The sequence below is a fragment of the Caretta caretta genome, chromosome 4 (genome assembly GCF_965140235.1).
Source record: "Caretta caretta isolate rCarCar2 chromosome 4, rCarCar1.hap1, whole genome shotgun sequence".
Taxonomy (NCBI): Eukaryota; Metazoa; Chordata; order Testudines; family Cheloniidae; genus Caretta; species Caretta caretta.
The window spans coordinates 23,703,872-23,724,336 of NC_134209.1; the positions used below are offsets into that span (position 1 = coordinate 23,703,872).

A 20,465-nucleotide genomic window follows, 5' to 3' on the forward strand; every position below is an offset into this window, starting at 1 on the left:
GGGAAGAGACTGAATTTTATTTCCGGACTTCAGTCACCTGTTGGGTCAGGGTTACAAAAGTTCAACATTCCTTGTCTCAGGGCAGGGCTTGTGGTCCTTTCTGACTGTCAACAAATTCCTAGTGGTAAAATATCAGAGTAAGGCCTTTAAGACAGTGGGAGTTTTGGGTGTGCCTGGGAGTCACACTTGAATGAGACTGAGGATGGACAGTCCAGTGGTTAGGGCACTAGCCTAGGACTTGAGACACTTGAGTTCAATTCCCTGCTCTGCCACAGACTTCCAGAGTGTAGTGGATTAGCAGTGGTCACCTCCTCTGTGTCAGTGGGAAGCCAGTGGGCACTGCTCACGGTCAGGGAATTAGCGAAGTCTGGTGTGAGGCTCCGGGGGGAGCAGACTCACAGTTTGAAGGGGCTCTGGCTTTTAGGCTGTAAGCAGTCTGTGTGCTCCAGCCCTCAGGCAGGGCAGAGCAGTAAAGGTTCAGGGGCTCAGGTGCAGAGCACCAAATAATCGGGTGTCCTGGCTCTGGTGGGATGGTCGATAAATGCAGGCCTCTTTGCCTAAAGGGGGGAGGCTGCCATCCCAGGGGTGGAGTGGCGGGGTGGGGTGGGGGAGAAGAGAGACCCAGGCCCACCCTGTTCCACTGGGTCCCAGACAAGGGCCCTAACAGTGGCAGAGGGCACTGGGTCAGCAGGGATCCTAGCCGCAACACACCGACCAGGTTTCAGGCAGCATTGGATTTGGCTGTCACTAGGCCACTTCCTCCCCTCGGGGTGTACCTGGATCTGTGGGTGTTGACCGTGGAGGTAGATGGCCAGCAGCAGTCCCAGTGACTTCTCGGTTGACTGGCAGCTCTGGCCAGCCCTCAGCTCGGCAGGGCTCCTCTTCGGTCACCAGCCTAAGGAATGGGCAGAAGGTGTCTGTCTCCTCTGGCAGCTGCCGCCCAACTGAGGTCCAGCACCTGCCCTTTATAGTTCTGGTTCCGCCTCTTAACTTCCGGTGGGAGGGGTGGGCACAGCCTGACTCTGCCCACCTGGGCTCAGGGAGTGGTCCCCCCTGCCCAGGGGGATTCAAGTGGACTTTACTGGAAGTCTCATGGGCAAAAGCTGGGGTAGTGCTTTGAAAATGTAGGAATAACTGTGCCTATAGCTGGTTCTACACAACCAGAGCGGGGCGCGTGCTCTCAGAGGGTGTAAAAAACCCACCCAGAATACTATGCCCAATAAAGTGGGGTTAGAAGAAGGCACAAATTTGGTTTCAATAAACAAGACAGTCCCAGAAGACATGCAATAAGCCCACACTCATGAGGTTACCTCCACATCACTCACTAGAAGCCCTGTACTGCTTCTGTGAAGTCCATGGGAGTTTTCCCTTTTATTTCCAAGGGAGCAGAACTGGAGCCTAGGTCCCCAAATCCCTACTGAAGCGCAGTTGGGGGCGCGCAGTAACACCAACAGAGGAATCTAGTCTGGGGGGAAAAGCAAAGCAAAGAGGAACAGGAGGCTTTTCCTAGCAGGTTTACATGCTCAGACCCTCTCTTCTGTTTTAGCAAAAAGAACGAGGAGGACTTGTGGCTCCTTAGAGACCAACAAATTTATTTGACCATAAGCTTTCGTGGGCTAAAACCCACCTCATCTAATAACCATTTGTAACAGAGCAAGCCATCCCTGGGAGGTAGGAAACACCATGGGTGAAATCCTGGCTCCATTGACTTCAGTAGCACCAGGATTTCACGCCACATTTTTAAGAAAGCAGGACTGAGTCCCTCCAAATTGTTTATTCAGGACCCTGAGACTGAAGAAGGGGTAACTAGACCTCAGATTCCCCCTACCTGTTATCAGACGGGGTGGCCTGGGTTTAGGCAAAAAGCCCCAACCAAGCAAACAAACCAGCCAAACAGAAAACCGGCTGAGAGATTGGTCCTTCCCTGGCTGAAGAATTCACCCAGGGAAGTAATACAGAGCAGGCTCGCTCTACTGATGGAGTGAGGAAACAGTTCATCTCCTCTTAGCACAACATGCTGGGAAGAGGCCGTTTATAACACAGGCTCTCCTAGGTCTCTGTTCGTGTCAGAGGAGGAGAGCGCTTAGGTGCTGCCTAGCGAATCTTGGAACACGGATGAGGGATACGTTAATTGGCAAAGACTTTAGATCATTATGTAGCTTGCAGGACTGGGATATGTGAGTAATCGTGTCTGATGCAATAGACATAACTGTCATTAAAAAAATATTCCATCTCTGTTCTTTATCTAACCACTTCGGTGAGGCAGGGCTTCCTGCTGCTGCTGCCACCACTGTGGTAGGTGGTGCCCCCTCCTGACGTCTCTGCCGTTGGCCTATCAGATCAGACATGATTCTTTTCCAGGGCATCTCCCATTTGCAATAATTTCTGTGTCAGGACCCATTGGGATGTATTGACAAGAACTATTTTTGTCCCTAGACACTGGGAGGGAGGTGAGTTTGTTGTCCTCATTTTAATTTGTAACTGCGTGGGGCTGCTCCCACTAGTTTGAGATGAAAAAAGAGATTTTTGCTAGCTTTTTAGAGACCCTTTTAGTAAAGGGAAGTCTACGTTTATTCCAAAGCTGGAAGCAGGGTTGGCTGGCTGGACAATCTGCGGTAAAGACTGAAATGTACATCCAGATGAACGGAACAGGGCCCTGCTCCTCAAAAATGCTGCCAGACTGCAGCGAACTAAGTGTGGACAACAGAGATCAACCAAGGCTGGCCAGGCCAGATGGCAGTAAAAATCTGCAAGGAAAAAGCACATTAAGGGGCTATAATGTAATGCACATTCTGCATTCAGCTCTGTCCCCAGAGCTCCCTTCAGCCAGTTACACTGCTCTTCCAGCTTTTGTCCCCTCACAAAATTATTCCTTCCTCCTTCATTTTCCCTCCTCTGCCTCCCTCTAAGGTGCCTGTAAAACACAGGAGGCAGTTCAGAGCTGCACTACCCCACTGGGAGCTGCAGACATATAGGCCAGCAACAAATTTCTACCTCCCCCTCCTTCTGGTGCCAGTGGCTCCGGAACAGTTTTTGGAGTCGGGGTGCTGAGCCCCTCTTACCCCTGTCCATGCCCCTCACTGCCGCATAGAGCTGGGGCCGGGAGCAGGGCTGTGGCTCTGGGAAGAGGGGACGCAGACAGGGATAAGGCGGCAGAGGCTGAGGCCCCAGCTAGAGGCGGGTGTGGAGCCCCAGGCATGGGGCCGGCAGCCAGGACCTCTCATGCAAGGCCAGTGGCCAGGATCCCAAGGCTGACGGCCAGGACCCAGGGACCAGTGGCCGGGATCCAGGGGTCGGGGGACAGGACCTTGGGGCCAGCGGCCGGGACCCTGCATCCAGGGCTGGTGGCCAGGTGGGACCTTGGGGCCAGCAGTGGAGCCCCTGGGCATGGGGCCAGTGGCTGAGCGGGACCTGGGGCAAGTGGCTGAGCGGGACCCGGGGCTGGCAGTGGAGCCCCCGAGCAGCAGAGGGGACGGCGGCCGGGATGATAGGCAGCAGAGGTGCAGGGCCAGTGGCCGGGCACAAAACCTGGGGGTGCTGCAGCACCCCCCGCACCCTTATTACCCACACCTATGCCTGGTGCAAACAGTAAGCAAGGCAGAAATTCTGCCTCTGAGGCCCGGTCTTCACTAGAACTCTTGCTGATACAACAACATTGGTTAAAGGGAGCGATTTTTCTTTTAAAATGAATTTCTATACCAGTAGAAGCCATAGCATAGACAGTGTCCTAAAAGTGTTTTTGCCGTACAACTTATTTCACTTGGGGAACGGTCATACGCTACACTGCCCAGAGCACTGGGCGGGTTTCCTCTGAAGGCAAAGCTTGTCTAGCGTAGACTTGGTTTGAGACACTATGCCTCTTGGGGGTACCTAGATTGGTAACATTTATGCACCTAAAGAAATAATCTAGTTGCTGGATTGCAAGCTCCTTACAGGAGAGGACAACTTCAACTTCCTTCTGCTCTGTACAGCAATGAGTACTTAGCAAGTAACAAACCAGACCATGATTCTTAACCAAATTAGGGCAGCAGAATCGAGCTGAAATCTCTCGAATGTAACCGGGTGTCCCAGCCAGCTTTTACCGTGGCTGAGCAGCAAGGACAGCTGGAATGTGTCTGGAATTCATTAATCCAAGTAGTTCTCTTTAAACTATATTTGACTAGCAACTTCTAAAGAAGGAAACAATCAACCTATCTTCGAGATGACTATTACGGGAGCTTCCAGGAGCAGCTTCACGAGTTCTTCTGTTTCTTGTGAATAAAGTCCGAACTCTATGTTAATTAACAATTGTGGAGGAAGATCCTTCTCTGATCCTCTCGGGTCTCTTCAGAGACTCTTTCTTGTAGCCCTTTGAAGTCCGCTCTTGTGCTCCATTAGCATCCCCGGCAGCCAGCATCCGCAGAAGGAACTAAAACAAAACATACATACATACTCACACACACACACACATATACACACACACACAATTACCAGCAATGCACTTAAATGGCTGATTGTTTAATACAAAAATATTTTAAAGAAATTGCAGGGGATCAAGAAACCAGTGTGATTTGTGTTTACATATAGATTTTTTTTTTTAATGAAAGCAGTTTAGACCTGATGGAATGGTGCCTGATAGCCCACAATAATGAAATTTTCTGTATACTCACAGTTATCATACAGGTAACAACAGAAGTGCAAGCTTCCCTTATGCTTACACCTTTATAAAAATCCTGTCCAAATGGCAGCAGCACTGTTCCAACACAGCTATTAACAGCAGGGTTTAAGCTATTTCCCTAAGCAGTGCGTATTTTTTCTTAGTTTTCTTAGGGAGAACTGATTTATCCAAGCTGTGTTAACTGCCCTGGGGACAAATGCAGGCTTGGTATTAGCAGTCTGGCTATATGGAGTGGCATAAACTTGCATCAGGGTTTTGAATCTGGCCCCCGAGCTAAGAGCACTGTTTCTGGCTTGCTTGAGCAGAACCAAACCACATTATAGCATGGTACCCGGATATGTTACACCTTGTTGTGTGGATGGGGCCCATAAATTACACCCATTGCTCATGCATAGCATGGCTGTATGACCAGCTTCTCATATGGGTCTGAGACTAAAGATCCCTGTCCACGTGGGCGAGAAACAATGGAGCCTGAACAGAGCTACAGCTGATTCCTGAACACACAGACCTAGGGCACCACGGCCCATACCGTTGTGATCATATCGACCAGCTGTTACACTCTCACTGACTCACCTCAGGCTTCCGGTAGCCCTTCCTTTCGAGGAATTCCTTAAAAGCGTGTGTTCCATGGAGCTGCATGAGCTCTGCCTCCTAGGGGAATTTCCAAAATAGACTTGAACAGCTTCTTATGAAGGGAAAATTTAAAATAAGCCCGTGAAACTTATTTTTATTTACACCCTCATTGAGTCAACCACAAAGGGGATTTCTGTGACATTCTCATCACTACAACAAACACCAATTAACCATTAGGCATTTTAATTAGCTTAACTGATTTCTGATTTGCTGTTTTTATAGAGATCTGGTTACTTCACAATCCTGAAGTGTGATTTTTTAAAAATAGATCAGAATCAAATTTATGGTCACCTAGCTTGACCTCCTGTATAACACAGGCCATAGAACTCACCCAGGAATTCTTGCAGAGGAGGAAATTATTCTTCCTTACTATGTAAGTGAACACTATCGAGCCCAATAAGTTGCGGTTGAACTGTACCTTGTTTTTCAAGAAATGCCTTATCAAATCAAGGATCAACAGATTTTGTAAAGTTTTCAGATGAAGCAGACCTCCCATCCTGCTCCTAACACAGGATCTGTTTCAAAATTACCTCCCTGGGCTTTGCCTTTATTGTTATCTTAAACAGAACTAACAAACCCAAATCTTATTCTCCGCCTAAGCATTCTCTTGACCTTGGTTGTCTCCATCAATTTTTCCTTGCAGGATTCCTCTGTCTCTAACCTTCATTCTCAGAGACATTCAAACCTTCTTGTACTCCTGGTTTGGAGCTAACAGAACCTATCTGGTCTGATATCAGAGTGAGTCAAAAGAAGCCCTTTGCATCTTTACGAAGGATCCTAGAATCTGATGCTGTCTGACAGCTTTAAAGTAGAAAACACTGAGACTGCTACTTATTCATTGTAATTCAACAAACCAAGATTGAATGACAATCATTGTTTTAAAAATCTGATCCCCTCTTTCAAAGTGAGCAATTGCTAAACTCTTGACTTTAACTTCAGAAGCACTGCCCTCTAGTGGGCTAGGGCTATCTTTACTGTTCCTTAAACATAAATCTAGGGAGTCTGGGGGAGGTTAGCACCACTTGGACACTTGTTTGCTAGAACAAAACGTAAAAGCCGTGATCACAGAATGAGTCCCTCTGCTGTTCACCGTCAGTCTGATAATAATGCTCGACCTTCTGTGTAGCACTTCATCATAGCATTTTTTATGACTCATCACATCCCCTAAGGTAGGTAAGGGGGGAGTTGTCTGTTTACATCCATGATGAATTTGAGCCCTTGTTTATATGGGTGGCTATTGCAGCCAAAACCCAATGCTTTCTGAGCTGACATGTCACATGCCTGATCCCTCCCAGGAAATGAATTTTTCCCACATTGGAAAGGATCTGGTTAATCTGCTTATTTACTCAAGCAAATCACTCTCACCCGCATTAAAGAATCACTTGAATTAAAACAAAATCCTTCAGAATAAATGCTGGTTTGTGTGTACCTGTCTTTTACAATCTCAGCCCACATACAGGCACTGCTGTGCCACCATTTAGTGTGGGCTAAATTAACTGCCATGTCTGGACCACAACTGTGAGTGTGTCAGACAATATATGATGTGCAGGCGTATTCCAGTAACAATGTAAGTCCATTAACTTGGTTGAGAACTATACCACAGAGATTCCAGGGGTGCTTGCAGTACCTTTTCACCAAACTGGTTCCTTAAATTCTGAAAGGCATCAACTGCTGTGTTTGGATCCTCTAAAGGTTCGTTTGCTCTCTGTTTTCTCCATGTTTTTGGTTCAAGGTACCAGGCTCCATACCTGATCTTCTCCCATTTTGGTTGGGATGGATTCTGTAAAAAGATAATTGGTAATACTCTCTAGTCATGTTTGTGTTTGCCTCTCCTCCTACCACGTGTATGTGAACCACTGCTTTTGTCTGGATGGAATGTCAGACCTCATGAACGGATGGGATCCGGCACTCATTGAATGTGAGATGGATCCAGTACAGCTGATTATGTCTCCATTGGTATCTACAGCAGGTATAAGTCCTAGCCCTGCTAGAAGTGTGAATGTTTCATTGGTTATCTCTAATAATTACCAGCTCTCATTGATTTTTCTTTGTATTGCAACAGCATCAGGCAAGGATCCACACAAGACAGCAATCCACTCACAGAACCCCTCCCTTCATCCCAGGCAGGCAACCACCGCGTGGTTCTCATCTCAGACTTGTTAATTTTGTGGATGATCAGGGATGTCTCAGAGAATCACAGCTCTGGAGTCACTGACCTAGTGAATGTCTTTCCCTCATGGTCTCTAAAGCAAAACTAGCTACAATTTTGGAGAAGCAGTAGTCTCTCCATAGCTCCATTTGTGATTTGCTTTCTGTTATAAGCCTAGATCTACCCCAACTTTGCCCTCTCCCCTAAAATTGTCAGAAATGTCACTTCCTCTTCAGATTTGACACAAGTGGTCTGTGGCTAGTAGATAACGTTTTGCCCAAGTTTTAGGTGATTAAGATGAAAGCGTGTAGCAAGAAAAGCCATGAACAGGAGGGGTTAGAATTTGTAAGTTAAAAGGTGGTCATCCTGTACTTTTTACTTGAACTTGCTCCCCAGTCCTCAGTCTGCAAGTTACCCCAGCATAGGTTTCAGAAGGTCTAAATATACCATCTCACACCACTGCTGAATTTGGCCCATTGGCTGGGAGCCTGCAATTCTGGACCTGATCCAAAGCTTACTGAGTTCAACTACAGTCTTTCAATTAACATCAGCGGGCATGGATCAGGTACTTTATACAAGCAAAACTTCTGAGAATCAGTGGCAGTTTGGCTGGTAAAGGGACTGTACGGTTAGGCCCTAAATGATGTTCCCAGTTCCCATCCTGCCCTTTTTCTAGTGTATTGCCCCATGCAAAAATAAGCGTCCACAAATGTTCAAAACAGACAGCGCTTTTAAGTGCCTCAATTTTTGGTGCCCAGCTTCAAACACCTTAGAGGAACCTGTTTTTCAGAAGGCAGGTACTCAGCACTTCTGGAAAACCAGGCCCCTTTAACATATCAAGCTGGGCACCCAAAAATTAAGGCTCCTAAAATAACTAGAAACATCTGAAAATGTAGGTCCAGGCCTATTTACCTTGGCAAGGCATGGATGGCACCTGGTACGAAGAGGACTCTTGACAGCAGTCAGTGGAGGTGAAACACTCACATACTTTCTCAGCTCTGCTGGCACATTGTTTAGTTCCACAACATGGATGGGCACAGACAGCACCAGCTTGCTTTCATATCCAGTGTCAAACAAGCTCAGAATGGTGGCTTCATCCACTTTGTATTTTTCTCCTCCCTGCAGTAATAACCCAAGTGCACAGCGTAAGAGTGGGAGAAAGTGGCTTCTCTCCCTGTCATTCTGGTTTGGTTAGCCCAGCACTTATATCCCCAGACCTCATCTTCCTTAGGATAGCCAAGGTAAATCTCTCAAGCCACAACTGATTTCTGCTGATTCTATTGATTTTTACATGTTTAAAATGTGCCCTTCATAGTAATCTGTAGGCACATTTAAAGTTGATTTAATAACCATACACGAATTGGTGAACTAATGTTGATCAAATAAATGGATGTGACTACAGAATGGCGCAGCTATATGAAATCAGACAAGTACACTACGTCCCCCTCTGCAGGAAAATGCTCTGAGTAAACAAATTGACATGACAGTATTCCAGAATAAGCCATTTGTTGTTTGCTTGCTTTCCAGCTGGTTGAGCTCAGTTATGCCCCAAATGTTCCTGTACATTAGGACGAACATTTCCAGACTTGGGTGCCTGAAGCTAAGCATCCAAAGTCCTATTTAGGTTCCCAAGTCTGGAGAACATTGTCCTCAATCGTGATCACTGCATTTCTGGAATGAGAGTGTGGGGTTTTACAGGTTCTTTTACTTACCAAAGAAGCCACCCAGTCACAAAACTCCTTAGTCACTCGCCTTACGTTCTCATCCAGGGGAGGAATGTAGCTCAGATTGGCCTCCTTTTCCCTTGCTGCTACTTCTTTCTTGGACAGGTAGGTGCACTGTGGATTCTTGTCTTTGGACTCTTTGCTACTTAAGATATTAATGTCATAAAATATCATCTAAATGTCTTTGATTAGCACAAACAAGACACAGTAATAACTGGCACAACACAGTAACTACTGCAGAGGATCACAAAAAACTTGTGTTTATCTTGGATCACAGATGGTCCAAATGACTTGCACAGTTGGGAATAAAATAGCACAGTGATTTCATGCATTAAATTTTCACTTCTGGAGGACTTGGTTCAAATTGGTCTCACAAACATAGGGAAGCCACCTATCGTACACCTAGTGAGAAAGTCCCATGTTTTGAAGGCCAGGCCTGCATTCAGATCTGCATTTTTGTGAGGGAAAAAAGTAATCTGGCTAAAAACAAACAACCCTTCAAATTGGCAAATGACATATGTCTGTTACTACCCCATTCTGTCACTGTAATCTTCATCCTCCCTTACCTGCTTGTTGTATCACTACTTAATGTCTTGTCTTGATTTAGACTGTGAACTCTTCTGGAGTTGGACTGTCTCCTTGTGGTTTTGTGCAGCACGCGGCACAATGTGACCACATTGCTGATATCGGCCTCCGGGCAAGACTAACTCATGCATTCTAGGACATCTGTTTATACCCAGTATAATCTGAAGAATGCAAGTAAGGGTATTTTGTGATCATAGAACCATAGAATATTAGGGCTGGAAGAGACCTCAGGAGATCATCTAGTCCAATCCCCTGCTCAAAGCAGGACCAACTTCAACTAAAAATACCATCCCTTTGGTATCGGATTTTGTTAAAAAGGTTGACCCAAGAAATATTTTTCAGGAAAAGACACAAGGTGTTTCTCAGAACACTGACCACCTCAAGCTATATTATGTGCGTCTAGATGACTCCCAAACTCCTTTTGGACACACCAGTAAAAAATACTGTACAAAGGTTACAAATATGGAAAGGATATGTGACAACTGTCCATCTCTGCACAGGAAAGTACCAGGATTGACATAGCTGGGGGCTATGTGTCAGGATTAAGATGTATTTGCAGAAGAGAGTAATGTGGGGAAACTTGTTTTGCGCTATGTGCCAAGCTCTGTGCTGACTTTTGTCCCATGAAACACCACTGACTTTGTCAGGGTTACGTGGGGTGCACATCAGCAGAGAATTCACCTGTGTCTGGCCCTAGTTGGCACCGTTACCATATCACATGTGTAAATAGACACTTTAAAAGTCATGCATCGGCCATGTTTGTTCTCCACCTATCTGGGGAACATGGGTTTCCACAGTCACTCCCTGACCCAGTTCTTCTGCATGGCTGTGAAACATGCTTTCTGACAGGCAAGACTCTCTGAAGGTGAATTGGCACAGAGTATGGAGTACCCCCAGCCTTAGAAACAGGCAACTCCTCTCTTTCAATACAGCTACATTCAGAGGAGAGAGATTGGACTGAACTGAACCCAGGCCCAGCAGCAGAAGGTGGATTCAGTTGGCCCTGGTGCTGCACGCACTGTCCCATCCAGTACTCACAGTGCTGATGGCCTGGGACACGCTTCTTTACTTTTCCCATCCTCCAGCTGATACAGCACTTGCTGAGGAGCGCGGCTCTCCTGATCACAATCCTCATATCCACCTTCCCTATTCAAGCGCATCTCAGGATCCAGGATGCCCACAACCTCTTCGAAAAGCTGAGAGCCAAACAAGAACAGAGCATGGTATTCACACCAGCACAGTTCCTATGGAGACTGCGTAAGGGGGCACATTACAAACAGAGCCCCTGGACAGCATAGCAATGACCACATGGAATCAGTCCTATTGTCCATTTAGTACACTCACCTGTCCCAGACACCAGATGCCTCAGAGGAAGGTGCAAGAAACCCCTCAGTTGGCAGATGTGGGATAATCTGCCCCCATGAAGGACTCATCCAATCCCCCACTAGTTAGAGATTGGTGTCATACCTGAAGCATAAGCTTTTACATCCCTTCCAAAACCTTGTTTAGCATTAACTACTGTATCTCTGGATAGTTATCCATATAAATGTCCAGTCCTTCTTTGATTCATGCTAAGCTCTTGGCCTGAACAGTATACTGTGGCAGTGAGTTCCACAGTCTACTCATATATTGGGTGAAAGATTTTTCTTTCATTGGTTTTGCATTTACTGCCTTTAATCTCATCAAAAGTCCCTTTTTTTCATAACCCAAGGACAGAAGTTGAGTCTACGCTGTGACCTGGGGTCTCACTGATCAGACCCAAGATTCCTCATTTACCCCTCAAATTTTGAAGAGTTCACCTGACACACTAAATACACTCTCCTGATGATCTTACTGCTTCTTAACCTTACCCCAGTACGTTCCTCCATAACATTCTGCCCTGACGAGGAGTATGCTTGCCATGAACTCCTCTCTCCCATGCCCCTCTCCCAACACGAGACTAACCCTGGCCCTTTGCCTGGTCCCTTCCTCTCCAAATGGCCATGTTAACTCTCCCACTCACCTTCACTGTCTTCCCCCAGCTTGCCTGTACAGAGTCCCTCTGAGCTCTGTACCAGAAGCTCCCTGCCCCAAACCCGAGGTAGAACTGTGTGCTGACTACTCTCTGCTGCTTCTTTGCATGAGGCAGGGAATGGGCAGGGACAGAGGCTGGAGGAAGATGGGGCTCTTCAAGAGACAAGCTGGGGAAGAACGGGAGTTGGATCAGGTCAGGACTCGCTCTGGTGTCTTGGTCAAACTCTTAGCTCTTTCATTTTGAGCAGAGACACTTACTGTCATGGAATGTCCAGTGATATCTGATGTCTGGTAATAACTTAATTTTGGCTACCTAAATACAGCCTAAATACAGCTCCGTGTGCTTGACTTCTAAAGCAGCCCTTTTAAAATAATGCTTTCTCATGTTACATTTTGACAAAGGAATGGGGACAGGGTCACTGACTGCAAATAATGTAACAAAACTCAAAACTGTTGCCAGTTCAGATCTCTCGCTATTATTAAGATCATTCACCTTGCCATGATGAGTCATATATTCTGCAGATTTTCTATATAAGGAACAGCTGACAACTGGGTTATTTTTGTGTTTAAAACTTGCCAGAAGGACACTTGTCTGAAAGAAGAACAGCAGCAATCACAGGGCCTTTACCTCTGGAGGGACGCTTTCTTCCAGATGAGGGTAGAGTGCTAGGGGGTGCTGGATCAGGCAGTATTCTGTCTGTGCAATGTGATCCCGCCTAGATTTCTGCAATGGACTGAGCTTGGAAGGGCTGACTTGGGTTTTGGTGCACTTTCTCCTTCCCTTCTGCTGGGCCATGCGTGAAGCATCAGATGCGGGATTACGCAGAACAATCGGTACAGGCCCCTTTGTGCCACAGATGAAGATGTTGTCAGATGGAGGAGGGAAGCCGCTTCTGAAATCATCCAGGTCACTTTTCAAGAATCTCCAGCGCTGGCTGTTAAGGGAATCCGAGAACTTCCGTTTGTTGTGTTCCTGAAAGTACTTAGATGGCATTTTCCCCTGGTACCTGAAAGCAAACACTTCTGGTCGGTGCTGAAAGTAATGGGGCTTTTAATTAAGCACATGAACATCACTGGAGTCTCTCTGGTGTTCTTATTTGCAGTGCTGTTAAACATTCAAATTCCAAAGGGCTATGCAACTCCACCATGTTGGCACATATTGTCCAGGGGAAAGCCTCTTCCATCACTCAACCTCAGAGAAAAGCTTGGCCAGAAGAACTGCTCTAGGGGAAGCTGGTAGTTGACCCTATAAAGTAGAGCTGGCCAAATGACATAATTGCCATCCTGGGGAAATGTTGACATTTGGTTTTGTCCAAAATTGGGACAAAAATGTCAAATTCTGGGAATTTTTTGCAAAATGAAATATTCTGACATATTTCATTTTTATCAAAAGCCTTGATTTAGATAAGTTTGAAACATTTTGTTTCTACTTTATCATTTCTACTGATATATTATGGTTTATATGTTACAGTTTATTTAATGCATAGTATATTATATGCTATAGAACCTCAGAGTTACAAACACCAGAGTTACGACCTGACCGGTCAACCAAACACCTCATTTGGAACCGGAAGTATGCAAGGCAGCAGCAGAGACCAAAAAAAAAAAAAAAAAAAGAGGCAAATACAGTGTAGTACTCTGCTCAATGTAAACGACTAAAACTAATAAAGGGAAAGCAGCATTTTTCTTATTCATAGTAAAGTTTCAAAGCTGCATGAAGTCAATGTGCAGTTGTAAACTTCTGAAAGAACCTCCAGAACATTTTGTTCAGAATTATGGACATTTGAGAGTTACGAATAACCTCCATTCCCATCATGTTCATAACTCTGAGGGTCTACTGTACTATCAAAATTGAAGTGATCGTCAAACCAAAAAGATAAAGTCAAAATGAAATGTGATAATTCTAGCAAAAGCTTTGTGGAAATTGATACATTCCCATGACACTTTTAGATTTTGTCAAATGTGCATTTATGTTTTTTTAATGGGAAAACTGTTGGTTGGAAAATATTTGACCAGTGCTGCTATTCAGGTTGTCATTACACCTCATTGCTATGTGACTTCAATGCCCGGGACGTTGGCAAATTTTCACTACTCAGGCTGAAATCAGTCACTCATGGTCTGTGCCTCAAACTGAAATTATTTTTTTTTAAGTTTCACTGAAAATGATTTAGTCATTTCTAAGAACAAGATCAGGGACAACAGTAGTTTTACCAATTTAGAATTTATGTGGTTGTTGTTTTTTTTTAATAGCTCTAGGGCAATTTTTTTCAAAAGCACCAAAGTCCCATTTTCAAAGCAGACTTAGAAAATGGGGAATCTAAGTGCCATTGACTTTCAATGAGGTTTAAGTGCTTTTACAGTTTCTGCCCATAATGCCTCAATGGTTTGGAACAGAACTTGCAATTTGGCAGGGAGATGGTCCTGCGGTATGAAGTGTTACCAGATTTGGCTAAGTTATAAGACACAGAAAATCACTATTTATGTGCTAGGTGTCAGTGTGTTTGGTTGCTTTTTGTTTGCAAAAGTTATTTTACCAAGTTATTAAACAGAAGACCAAATATATTCCAGTCACCTAAGGCTAGAGAAGGAAAGGGGGAAAAATTGATGGCAATCTGCTTAAAGGAAAGGGCAGTTGGAGGATCACACCAGTTCACCAGATCAGGAACATTTTCAGATCAGTGATATTTCCAGTATACAATAAATCCTATGGTTTAGAGTGGAACTTTCTTCTGCTCTTTCTCCACTTCCAGTGTAATATTGTTTTATTACAGGCCAGCCTGTCTGGAGATGCTCCCTGCTACTGTGTGTCTCTTCATTGCTAACAAACCTTTGCAAGGAAATGGATTGTTTGCTGAAGCCCGAGCCCCACTGCCCAGGGCCGAAGCCAAAGCCCAAGGGCTTCCACCCTGGGTGGCAGGACTCAGGTTACAGGCCCCCTGCCTGGGGCTAAAGCCCTTGAGCTTCAGCTTGGCCCCCCTGCCTGGAGTGGTGGGCCTCAGGCTTTGGCCCCCCCACCCACGGCAGTGGGGCTTGGGTGGGTTCAGGCTTCAGTCTCACCTCCTGGGGTCATGTAATAATTTTTGTTGTCAGAAGGGGGTCGCGGTGCAATGAAGTTTGAGACCCACTGGATACTATCAATTCCACAGAGTACAGTTACCACTTATGCAAAGTGGGACAAGTTGATTAGATTCTCTTTGGTCTATTAGAAGAGGGTTCGTGAGCCAAGGGATTTCTTTTACTCGCTGGCTGCTATTGTTACATCATACATGACCATGCCCTTCCCTACGGCCTACAAAGCTGTTGACAGCACTTAGGGAAGTGAGGCCTGCACATCCCACTACCTGCAACAGATACACTTAGGGAAGTGTTAACTGTCCCATTGCAGGGCAATGGTTAAAAACAGCTGTTTGTCAGTGAGAGCAGGAGGCGTGACAGTAAGGCCCACACAGAGACTTTCTGCAAGGAACGTATATAGGGTGATATGTAAATTTTGCTCTCGCAAAGCTGACAAATGGATATTATCACAGATAGCTTCCCAGTAGGGGGTGTTATAGTAGGCCAGCGTGCTCATAGAGAGGATAATGTCTAGGAACTTGGAGAACTCTTGATGAGAGGGCAGCATATGGAGGAAGAAATAAAGCCTGAATGTTACAATGTCTTGGGTTCTCTCACTTACTATGCTCGAACACTGACTGGTCGAGTGGTCGAGTCTACGGGTATGTGCAGTGTTTCACCCCAACTTCCTGTCACAAGGCCTCAAAGTATAAAAACTACAGGGTCCAGTAAGGCAGGGCATCTCCCATTCCCTTGGTGGAGCTAGGGGCAGGTTTAAAGTGTGGTTCTGGGGGAGAAGGCAAGAGGAAGGCCTGGGGATGGCTGCCTCTATGTGTCAAGATCTCAGGGAGCAGGGATGGAGTGAAAGGGTTTTACTATGTTTTACCAAGTCCCAGGGAGAAATAGGAAAGTAAAACCCAACTGAAGGGTGTGGACTACGGGGTTGGTTTCTGTTTTCCTCTTGCGAATTGCCTTGATCCTAAACTAATTGACTTTCACTTTGGACATATGCGGTGGTGGAGTGGTTTTCTGGAGCAGAGATAGCGTACGCGGTTTGCCGCCAGCGAGACGCTATTACAGGTCAGGTTCTAGCCAAAACACCCAAACAAGCAGTGGTAGCTTTATCGCCCGGAGAGCAGCTCCCGGCAATAAAGGGCCGTCTATACTGGTGCTTTTCAGCGCTAAAACTTTTGTCGCTCAGGGGGGTGTTTTTTGGCACCCCTGAATGACTAAAGTTTTAGTGCTGAAAGTGGCAGTGTAGAGACACAGCCTTAGAGAGTGCAACAGGGAGGCACAAATGCAAGGGCGGACAAACCATCTTGTTTACACCCCACCCTCTTCCGAAACAAACATATACAGATGTTAGATCTTAAAGTTACATTTAAAATTAATACTTTGAGGGTCCTTTTGTTTTTTGAACCATTGGCATCAAGTTTTTAAGCTTTTCTCTGCAACTGGGAGGGCGATAAACACGTGATGTTTTGTAATGAAAGCTGAGGCTTTAAGGCAGTCACATGACTCTAAGAGCTGGGGATTTAAGAAATACCAAGCAGTGTGACACTCACACTAAAATCAGGAGAGTTGGCAACACTGCCAACAGCAGAGACCAGATTTGTTTGGAATAATTGTGGAGGCCATCATAACACAAGATAAAGGTGTCCATGAGACATGAGAGGGGAATAGTATCCACACAATAAAAGCCAGTTTGTAAATGAGTGGTACTTGGATAAATTAGAGAAATGCAAAAGTGAAATACTGTACATGCATAACATACAGGTGGAGGACAAGACTCTGAAGACGATGCAGAAACTATTCTTTGTTCAGTCTCTTAATACACTTACAAAGCAAGGTTTTAGACATCATTTTGTTATGTGTGAAACAAAAAGTGAATTTCGAAACAGATAATGGCGCTGCGTGCAATGTAACGTAATCACAGCAAGCACATACCAAAGGATTAATGACAGGGAAGTGCCAACTGAAATCTAATCCTGCTTCATATAGTGAGCATAATGAGCCCTTGTGCCAAAGTCACACTGGCATATCTTTTTATAGGAATACCACTCTGTTTGAAACTGTGGAAAGGGGAAGTCCTATGTTCATTTGGTTGAAGAACTGTGTACAAGTGCATCTCTTCAAATCACTGTGTAACTTGTCTAGTGAACAGAGTACAAAAAATTATTCTAAGAGAATCTGAGGCTTAATAGACGGGGAGCATTAAGGATAGAATATATTACATTATCTAGCTCCTAAAATACCCAGAATACATGCACCATGTAAAATCCTATTAGTGCAGAGAGAGAAAGTAAAAGCTGAATTTGGCTGGATGGTAAAGTTAAATTTTATTCAGCAAATTCAGACATGGAATTGACTGGACTAACAGTATTGTTAGACTGATAAAACCAAACAAGCTAAAGAATTGTGTATAATTATACTACACATTTGCACTGGCAGATTCATTTTCCCTGTTCAACCCAGTACTCAATTTTGTTTTGATCATAAATCGATGTCTAATTATATTGCAAACTTTCTGACTTGCTGAACACTATGGAATAGGGTGACCAGACAGGAAATGTGAAAAATCGGGACTTGGGGGGGTGGGGAGATGGAATAGGAGCCTATATAAGAAAAAGACCCAAAAAGCAGGACTGTCCCTATAAAATTGGGACATCTGGTCACCCTACTATGGAATTACAATACTAACCCTACGGTTTTCATTTTATTTTTGTTTTAAATGAAATGTGCAGAACTGGGTTTCCAAGCTGAGCCGTATGTGTGGATACAGAGAGAAAGAGAATTGTATTCTTAAAAACAGATGCCGCTTTAAAAAAAAAAATAGACAGACATCTTCTTTTTCCTGCGTCACCATTTAAAGGGCTTTAGTACGGAATGTCACTGAGATGAAAGATGGTCTGGTGGTTAGGGGGTTAACCTGGGACCAATTCCCTGCTATACCACAGACTGTGGGTGTGGCCTTAGGCAAGTCACTTGGCCTTCCATGGGGATAATGGCACTGCCCTACCTCACAGGCTGTTGTGAGGACAAAAGCATTAAAGATTGTGAGGTGTTCAAATGCTATGGAGGCCCTATAAATACTTTGAGAGACTTACAGGACCAAACATTATAATCAGTAACCAACAACTAAATCCTGCATCTAGATATACTTGCCCATCACTTAGTTTGCCCACCACATCTTAGTTTTGCTACATTCAGAAAAGGAGGAAATGTGACTAAAGTCACACTGAAAACTTCCAGTGCCTTGAACTTAAAATGTTCACTGATTCGGAATTACCACCACTTATCTCTTCTATGGCCCCTGAATGATCTTTTCTTCTAATTTTTAAATAGTTCAAAACTATCCATGGGTAGCAGTGGCCCAAATGCTGCTCACCTTACTTACACGGAAAGTCCTAGTCATTGACTTCAGGAGGACTTCCTGCATGAATGAGTAGGATTCTTATTTCCAGCAGATACTACCAGCTCTACAGCATGATCCTGGTCTGCCAAAGCCCAGATGATCTATCAAACAGATTGCATATAATCTAAATTTTAAAAAAAGATTCCAGGAAACATGCAATTTACTCTGAGCATCAGACAGTTTAATTCCAGAGATATATTACAATAATTAGTTAGGATACCATGGTATTTGCAATCTGATTGTGAGCTGAAACTGCAAAAATCAAAATACATACCTTACGTGTTGCACAACTCAGGGTAAAACTCTCACATGCAAGGTGGCATCTAGCTCGGTCACTGATGCATGGACTGGATTTATAAAATGCTCCCCATTCTGTGACAGAGCAAATAAGTGTGTAGCTACGTTTTTAAAAATACAAACTCTTACAGTGTTGCTTCAGGACAGGCAGGCTCAAGTGATAAACTCCTAGTGTATCCTGCATACTGCTGGCATGTTTGGAGCTGGTTGTTGTGGAAACCAAATCCCATAGACTCACAAGTCCTCTCACTCTCTCTCTGGCACACACTCAGAATTCTTGAACAGTTTGTTGTGAAATGCAATTTAAGAATTAAAAGCTAAATTTGATTTCACCACACCAGTAGAGTTTGCATGCATGAAGCGCTATCATTAAAAACTTGACTAGACATTTGTCCCTAATGTTTATAAAATGAAATAATGTTCTCCTTCAGTGATGTTTTTCTTCACACGATTATGCTAAATTGTCTTCAGTGTTGCTCTGCACAAGTGGGGGAATGTTCATTTAAAGAATAAAACAAACAATTTCTGATCTGGTCAGGACTTAAAGGGAAAATGCAATCACTGACTCATGGACTTAAATGGAACTACTTGTGTAAGTAAGGACTGATGTTGTGAGCAAATGTGTCAGAATCAAGACCAAAGGGAGTATTAAGTTGGCAGTAGGCCACATCCAGCTAGTTCCTGACCACTGCAACTCCCCTTGTATATAGAAATTAGACAATCATCTGACCTATAATAATTAAAAATAATTATGTGCATATTACAAATACACAGATTAAAGGTGTTATATAGCTGTTGTGCACATGTATACAGCAGAGCTTTGGAATCCAATGCTGTGCATACTACAAACACACAGATGAAAGGTGTTGCCAGATGTTTTGCACACGTATGCAGGGGGGATTTTGCATTTGTGTACCACTGCATATAGCTGCTTCCCATGCTGTCACTTACCTGCATGCTACTGCTGCATCCCCAATGGTAATATAGTACCAATATATAACGGCATCAGCCCTTGGAGACAAACAGCTCAAGGTAAATCGTAGGGAGCGGGTTATACCTCTGCAGCCACAGCAGCTGGACAGTCACTGCTGGAGAGGAAGTGGTCTCAGGTAGGTAGTTTTGAGTTTTGTGGCAGAAACTGGTAACTCGGATTTGGGCCTCACACTAGCTTTCTGAGAGAGCAGGAACTCTCATCTCTCCCTACTCCCAGACAGCTACTGTGCTGTCAGCTAGCCTAGCCTTTCACCAGACCAAGGCAGCAGGGCAGGCTGGAGTTGTTGTCTCAGGGGCTAGGTATATGAGGCACTCCCTGCCTTCAGAGCAAGGAGAGAGCTGAAGTCACTGCTGGGGGAAAAGGGCCAGTAAGTGCGTTTTCTGAATACACCAAGGGGAGGCAATTTCAGAGACAAGGGAAGGAAAACGCTTTGTAGGGGGAGGAATATCTGTATATATTTTTTAAAAGAATGCAATGGCCTATTGTTCATGGTGGCTCACTACACACTACATTTCAAATATTCAGTAAATAGGGAACTACATTTTTAAATAGCTGTTTATTTAGAAGGTCATGCAGTTTCACCAACCGTTGCCATACAAGAGTTGCATTACTATTACAGAATGAACACCATGTTTTCTTTCGGAGAAAGATTATTCAAAGTTTTTCTTTTTGGCAGAGTATCAAGTTGCAAGAAGATGCTTCCTGTATAACTAGGGTTGCCAACTGTCACAGAATCATAGAATCATAGAATATCAAGGTTGGAAGGGACCTCAGGAGGTCATCTAGTCCAACCCCCTGCTCAAAGCAGGACCAATCCCCAATTAAATCATCCCAGCCAGGGCTTTGTCAAGCCTGACCTTAAAAACTTCTAAGGAAGGAGATTCTACCACCTCCCTAGGTAACGCATTCCAGTGTTTCACCACCCTCTTAGTGAAAATTTTTTT

General features: G+C 44.7%; 1 protein-coding gene across 5 annotated transcripts; it reads right to left on the reverse strand.

The window, feature by feature from the left end:
• Positions 1-1,572: 1,572 nt before the first annotated feature.
• LOC125635579 (protein FAM47E-like) lies at positions 1,573-18,726 on the reverse strand. Of its 5 annotated transcripts, none has more exons than XM_048847430.2 (9): positions 18,505-18,726; positions 18,213-18,331; positions 12,390-12,768; positions 10,787-10,944; positions 9,152-9,308; positions 8,352-8,558; positions 6,918-7,070; positions 5,231-5,308; positions 1,573-4,408 (listed from the first exon to the last, which is right to left on the reverse strand). In XM_048847430.2, the coding sequence occupies exons 3-9, from the start codon at positions 12,753-12,755 to the stop codon at positions 4,277-4,279; spliced, it is 1,251 nt and encodes a 416-aa protein (XP_048703387.2). In that variant the 5' UTR covers positions 12,756-12,768; positions 18,213-18,331; positions 18,505-18,726; the 3' UTR covers positions 1,573-4,276. The 5 variants fall into 5 exon arrangements, with proteins under 5 accessions (XP_048703387.2, XP_048703390.2, XP_048703391.2 ...); XM_048847433.2 differs by having other exon boundaries at positions 18,204-18,331; XM_048847434.2 differs by lacking the exon at positions 18,213-18,331 and having other exon boundaries at positions 12,390-12,696.
• Between the last annotated feature and the right edge of the window lie 1,739 nt (positions 18,727-20,465).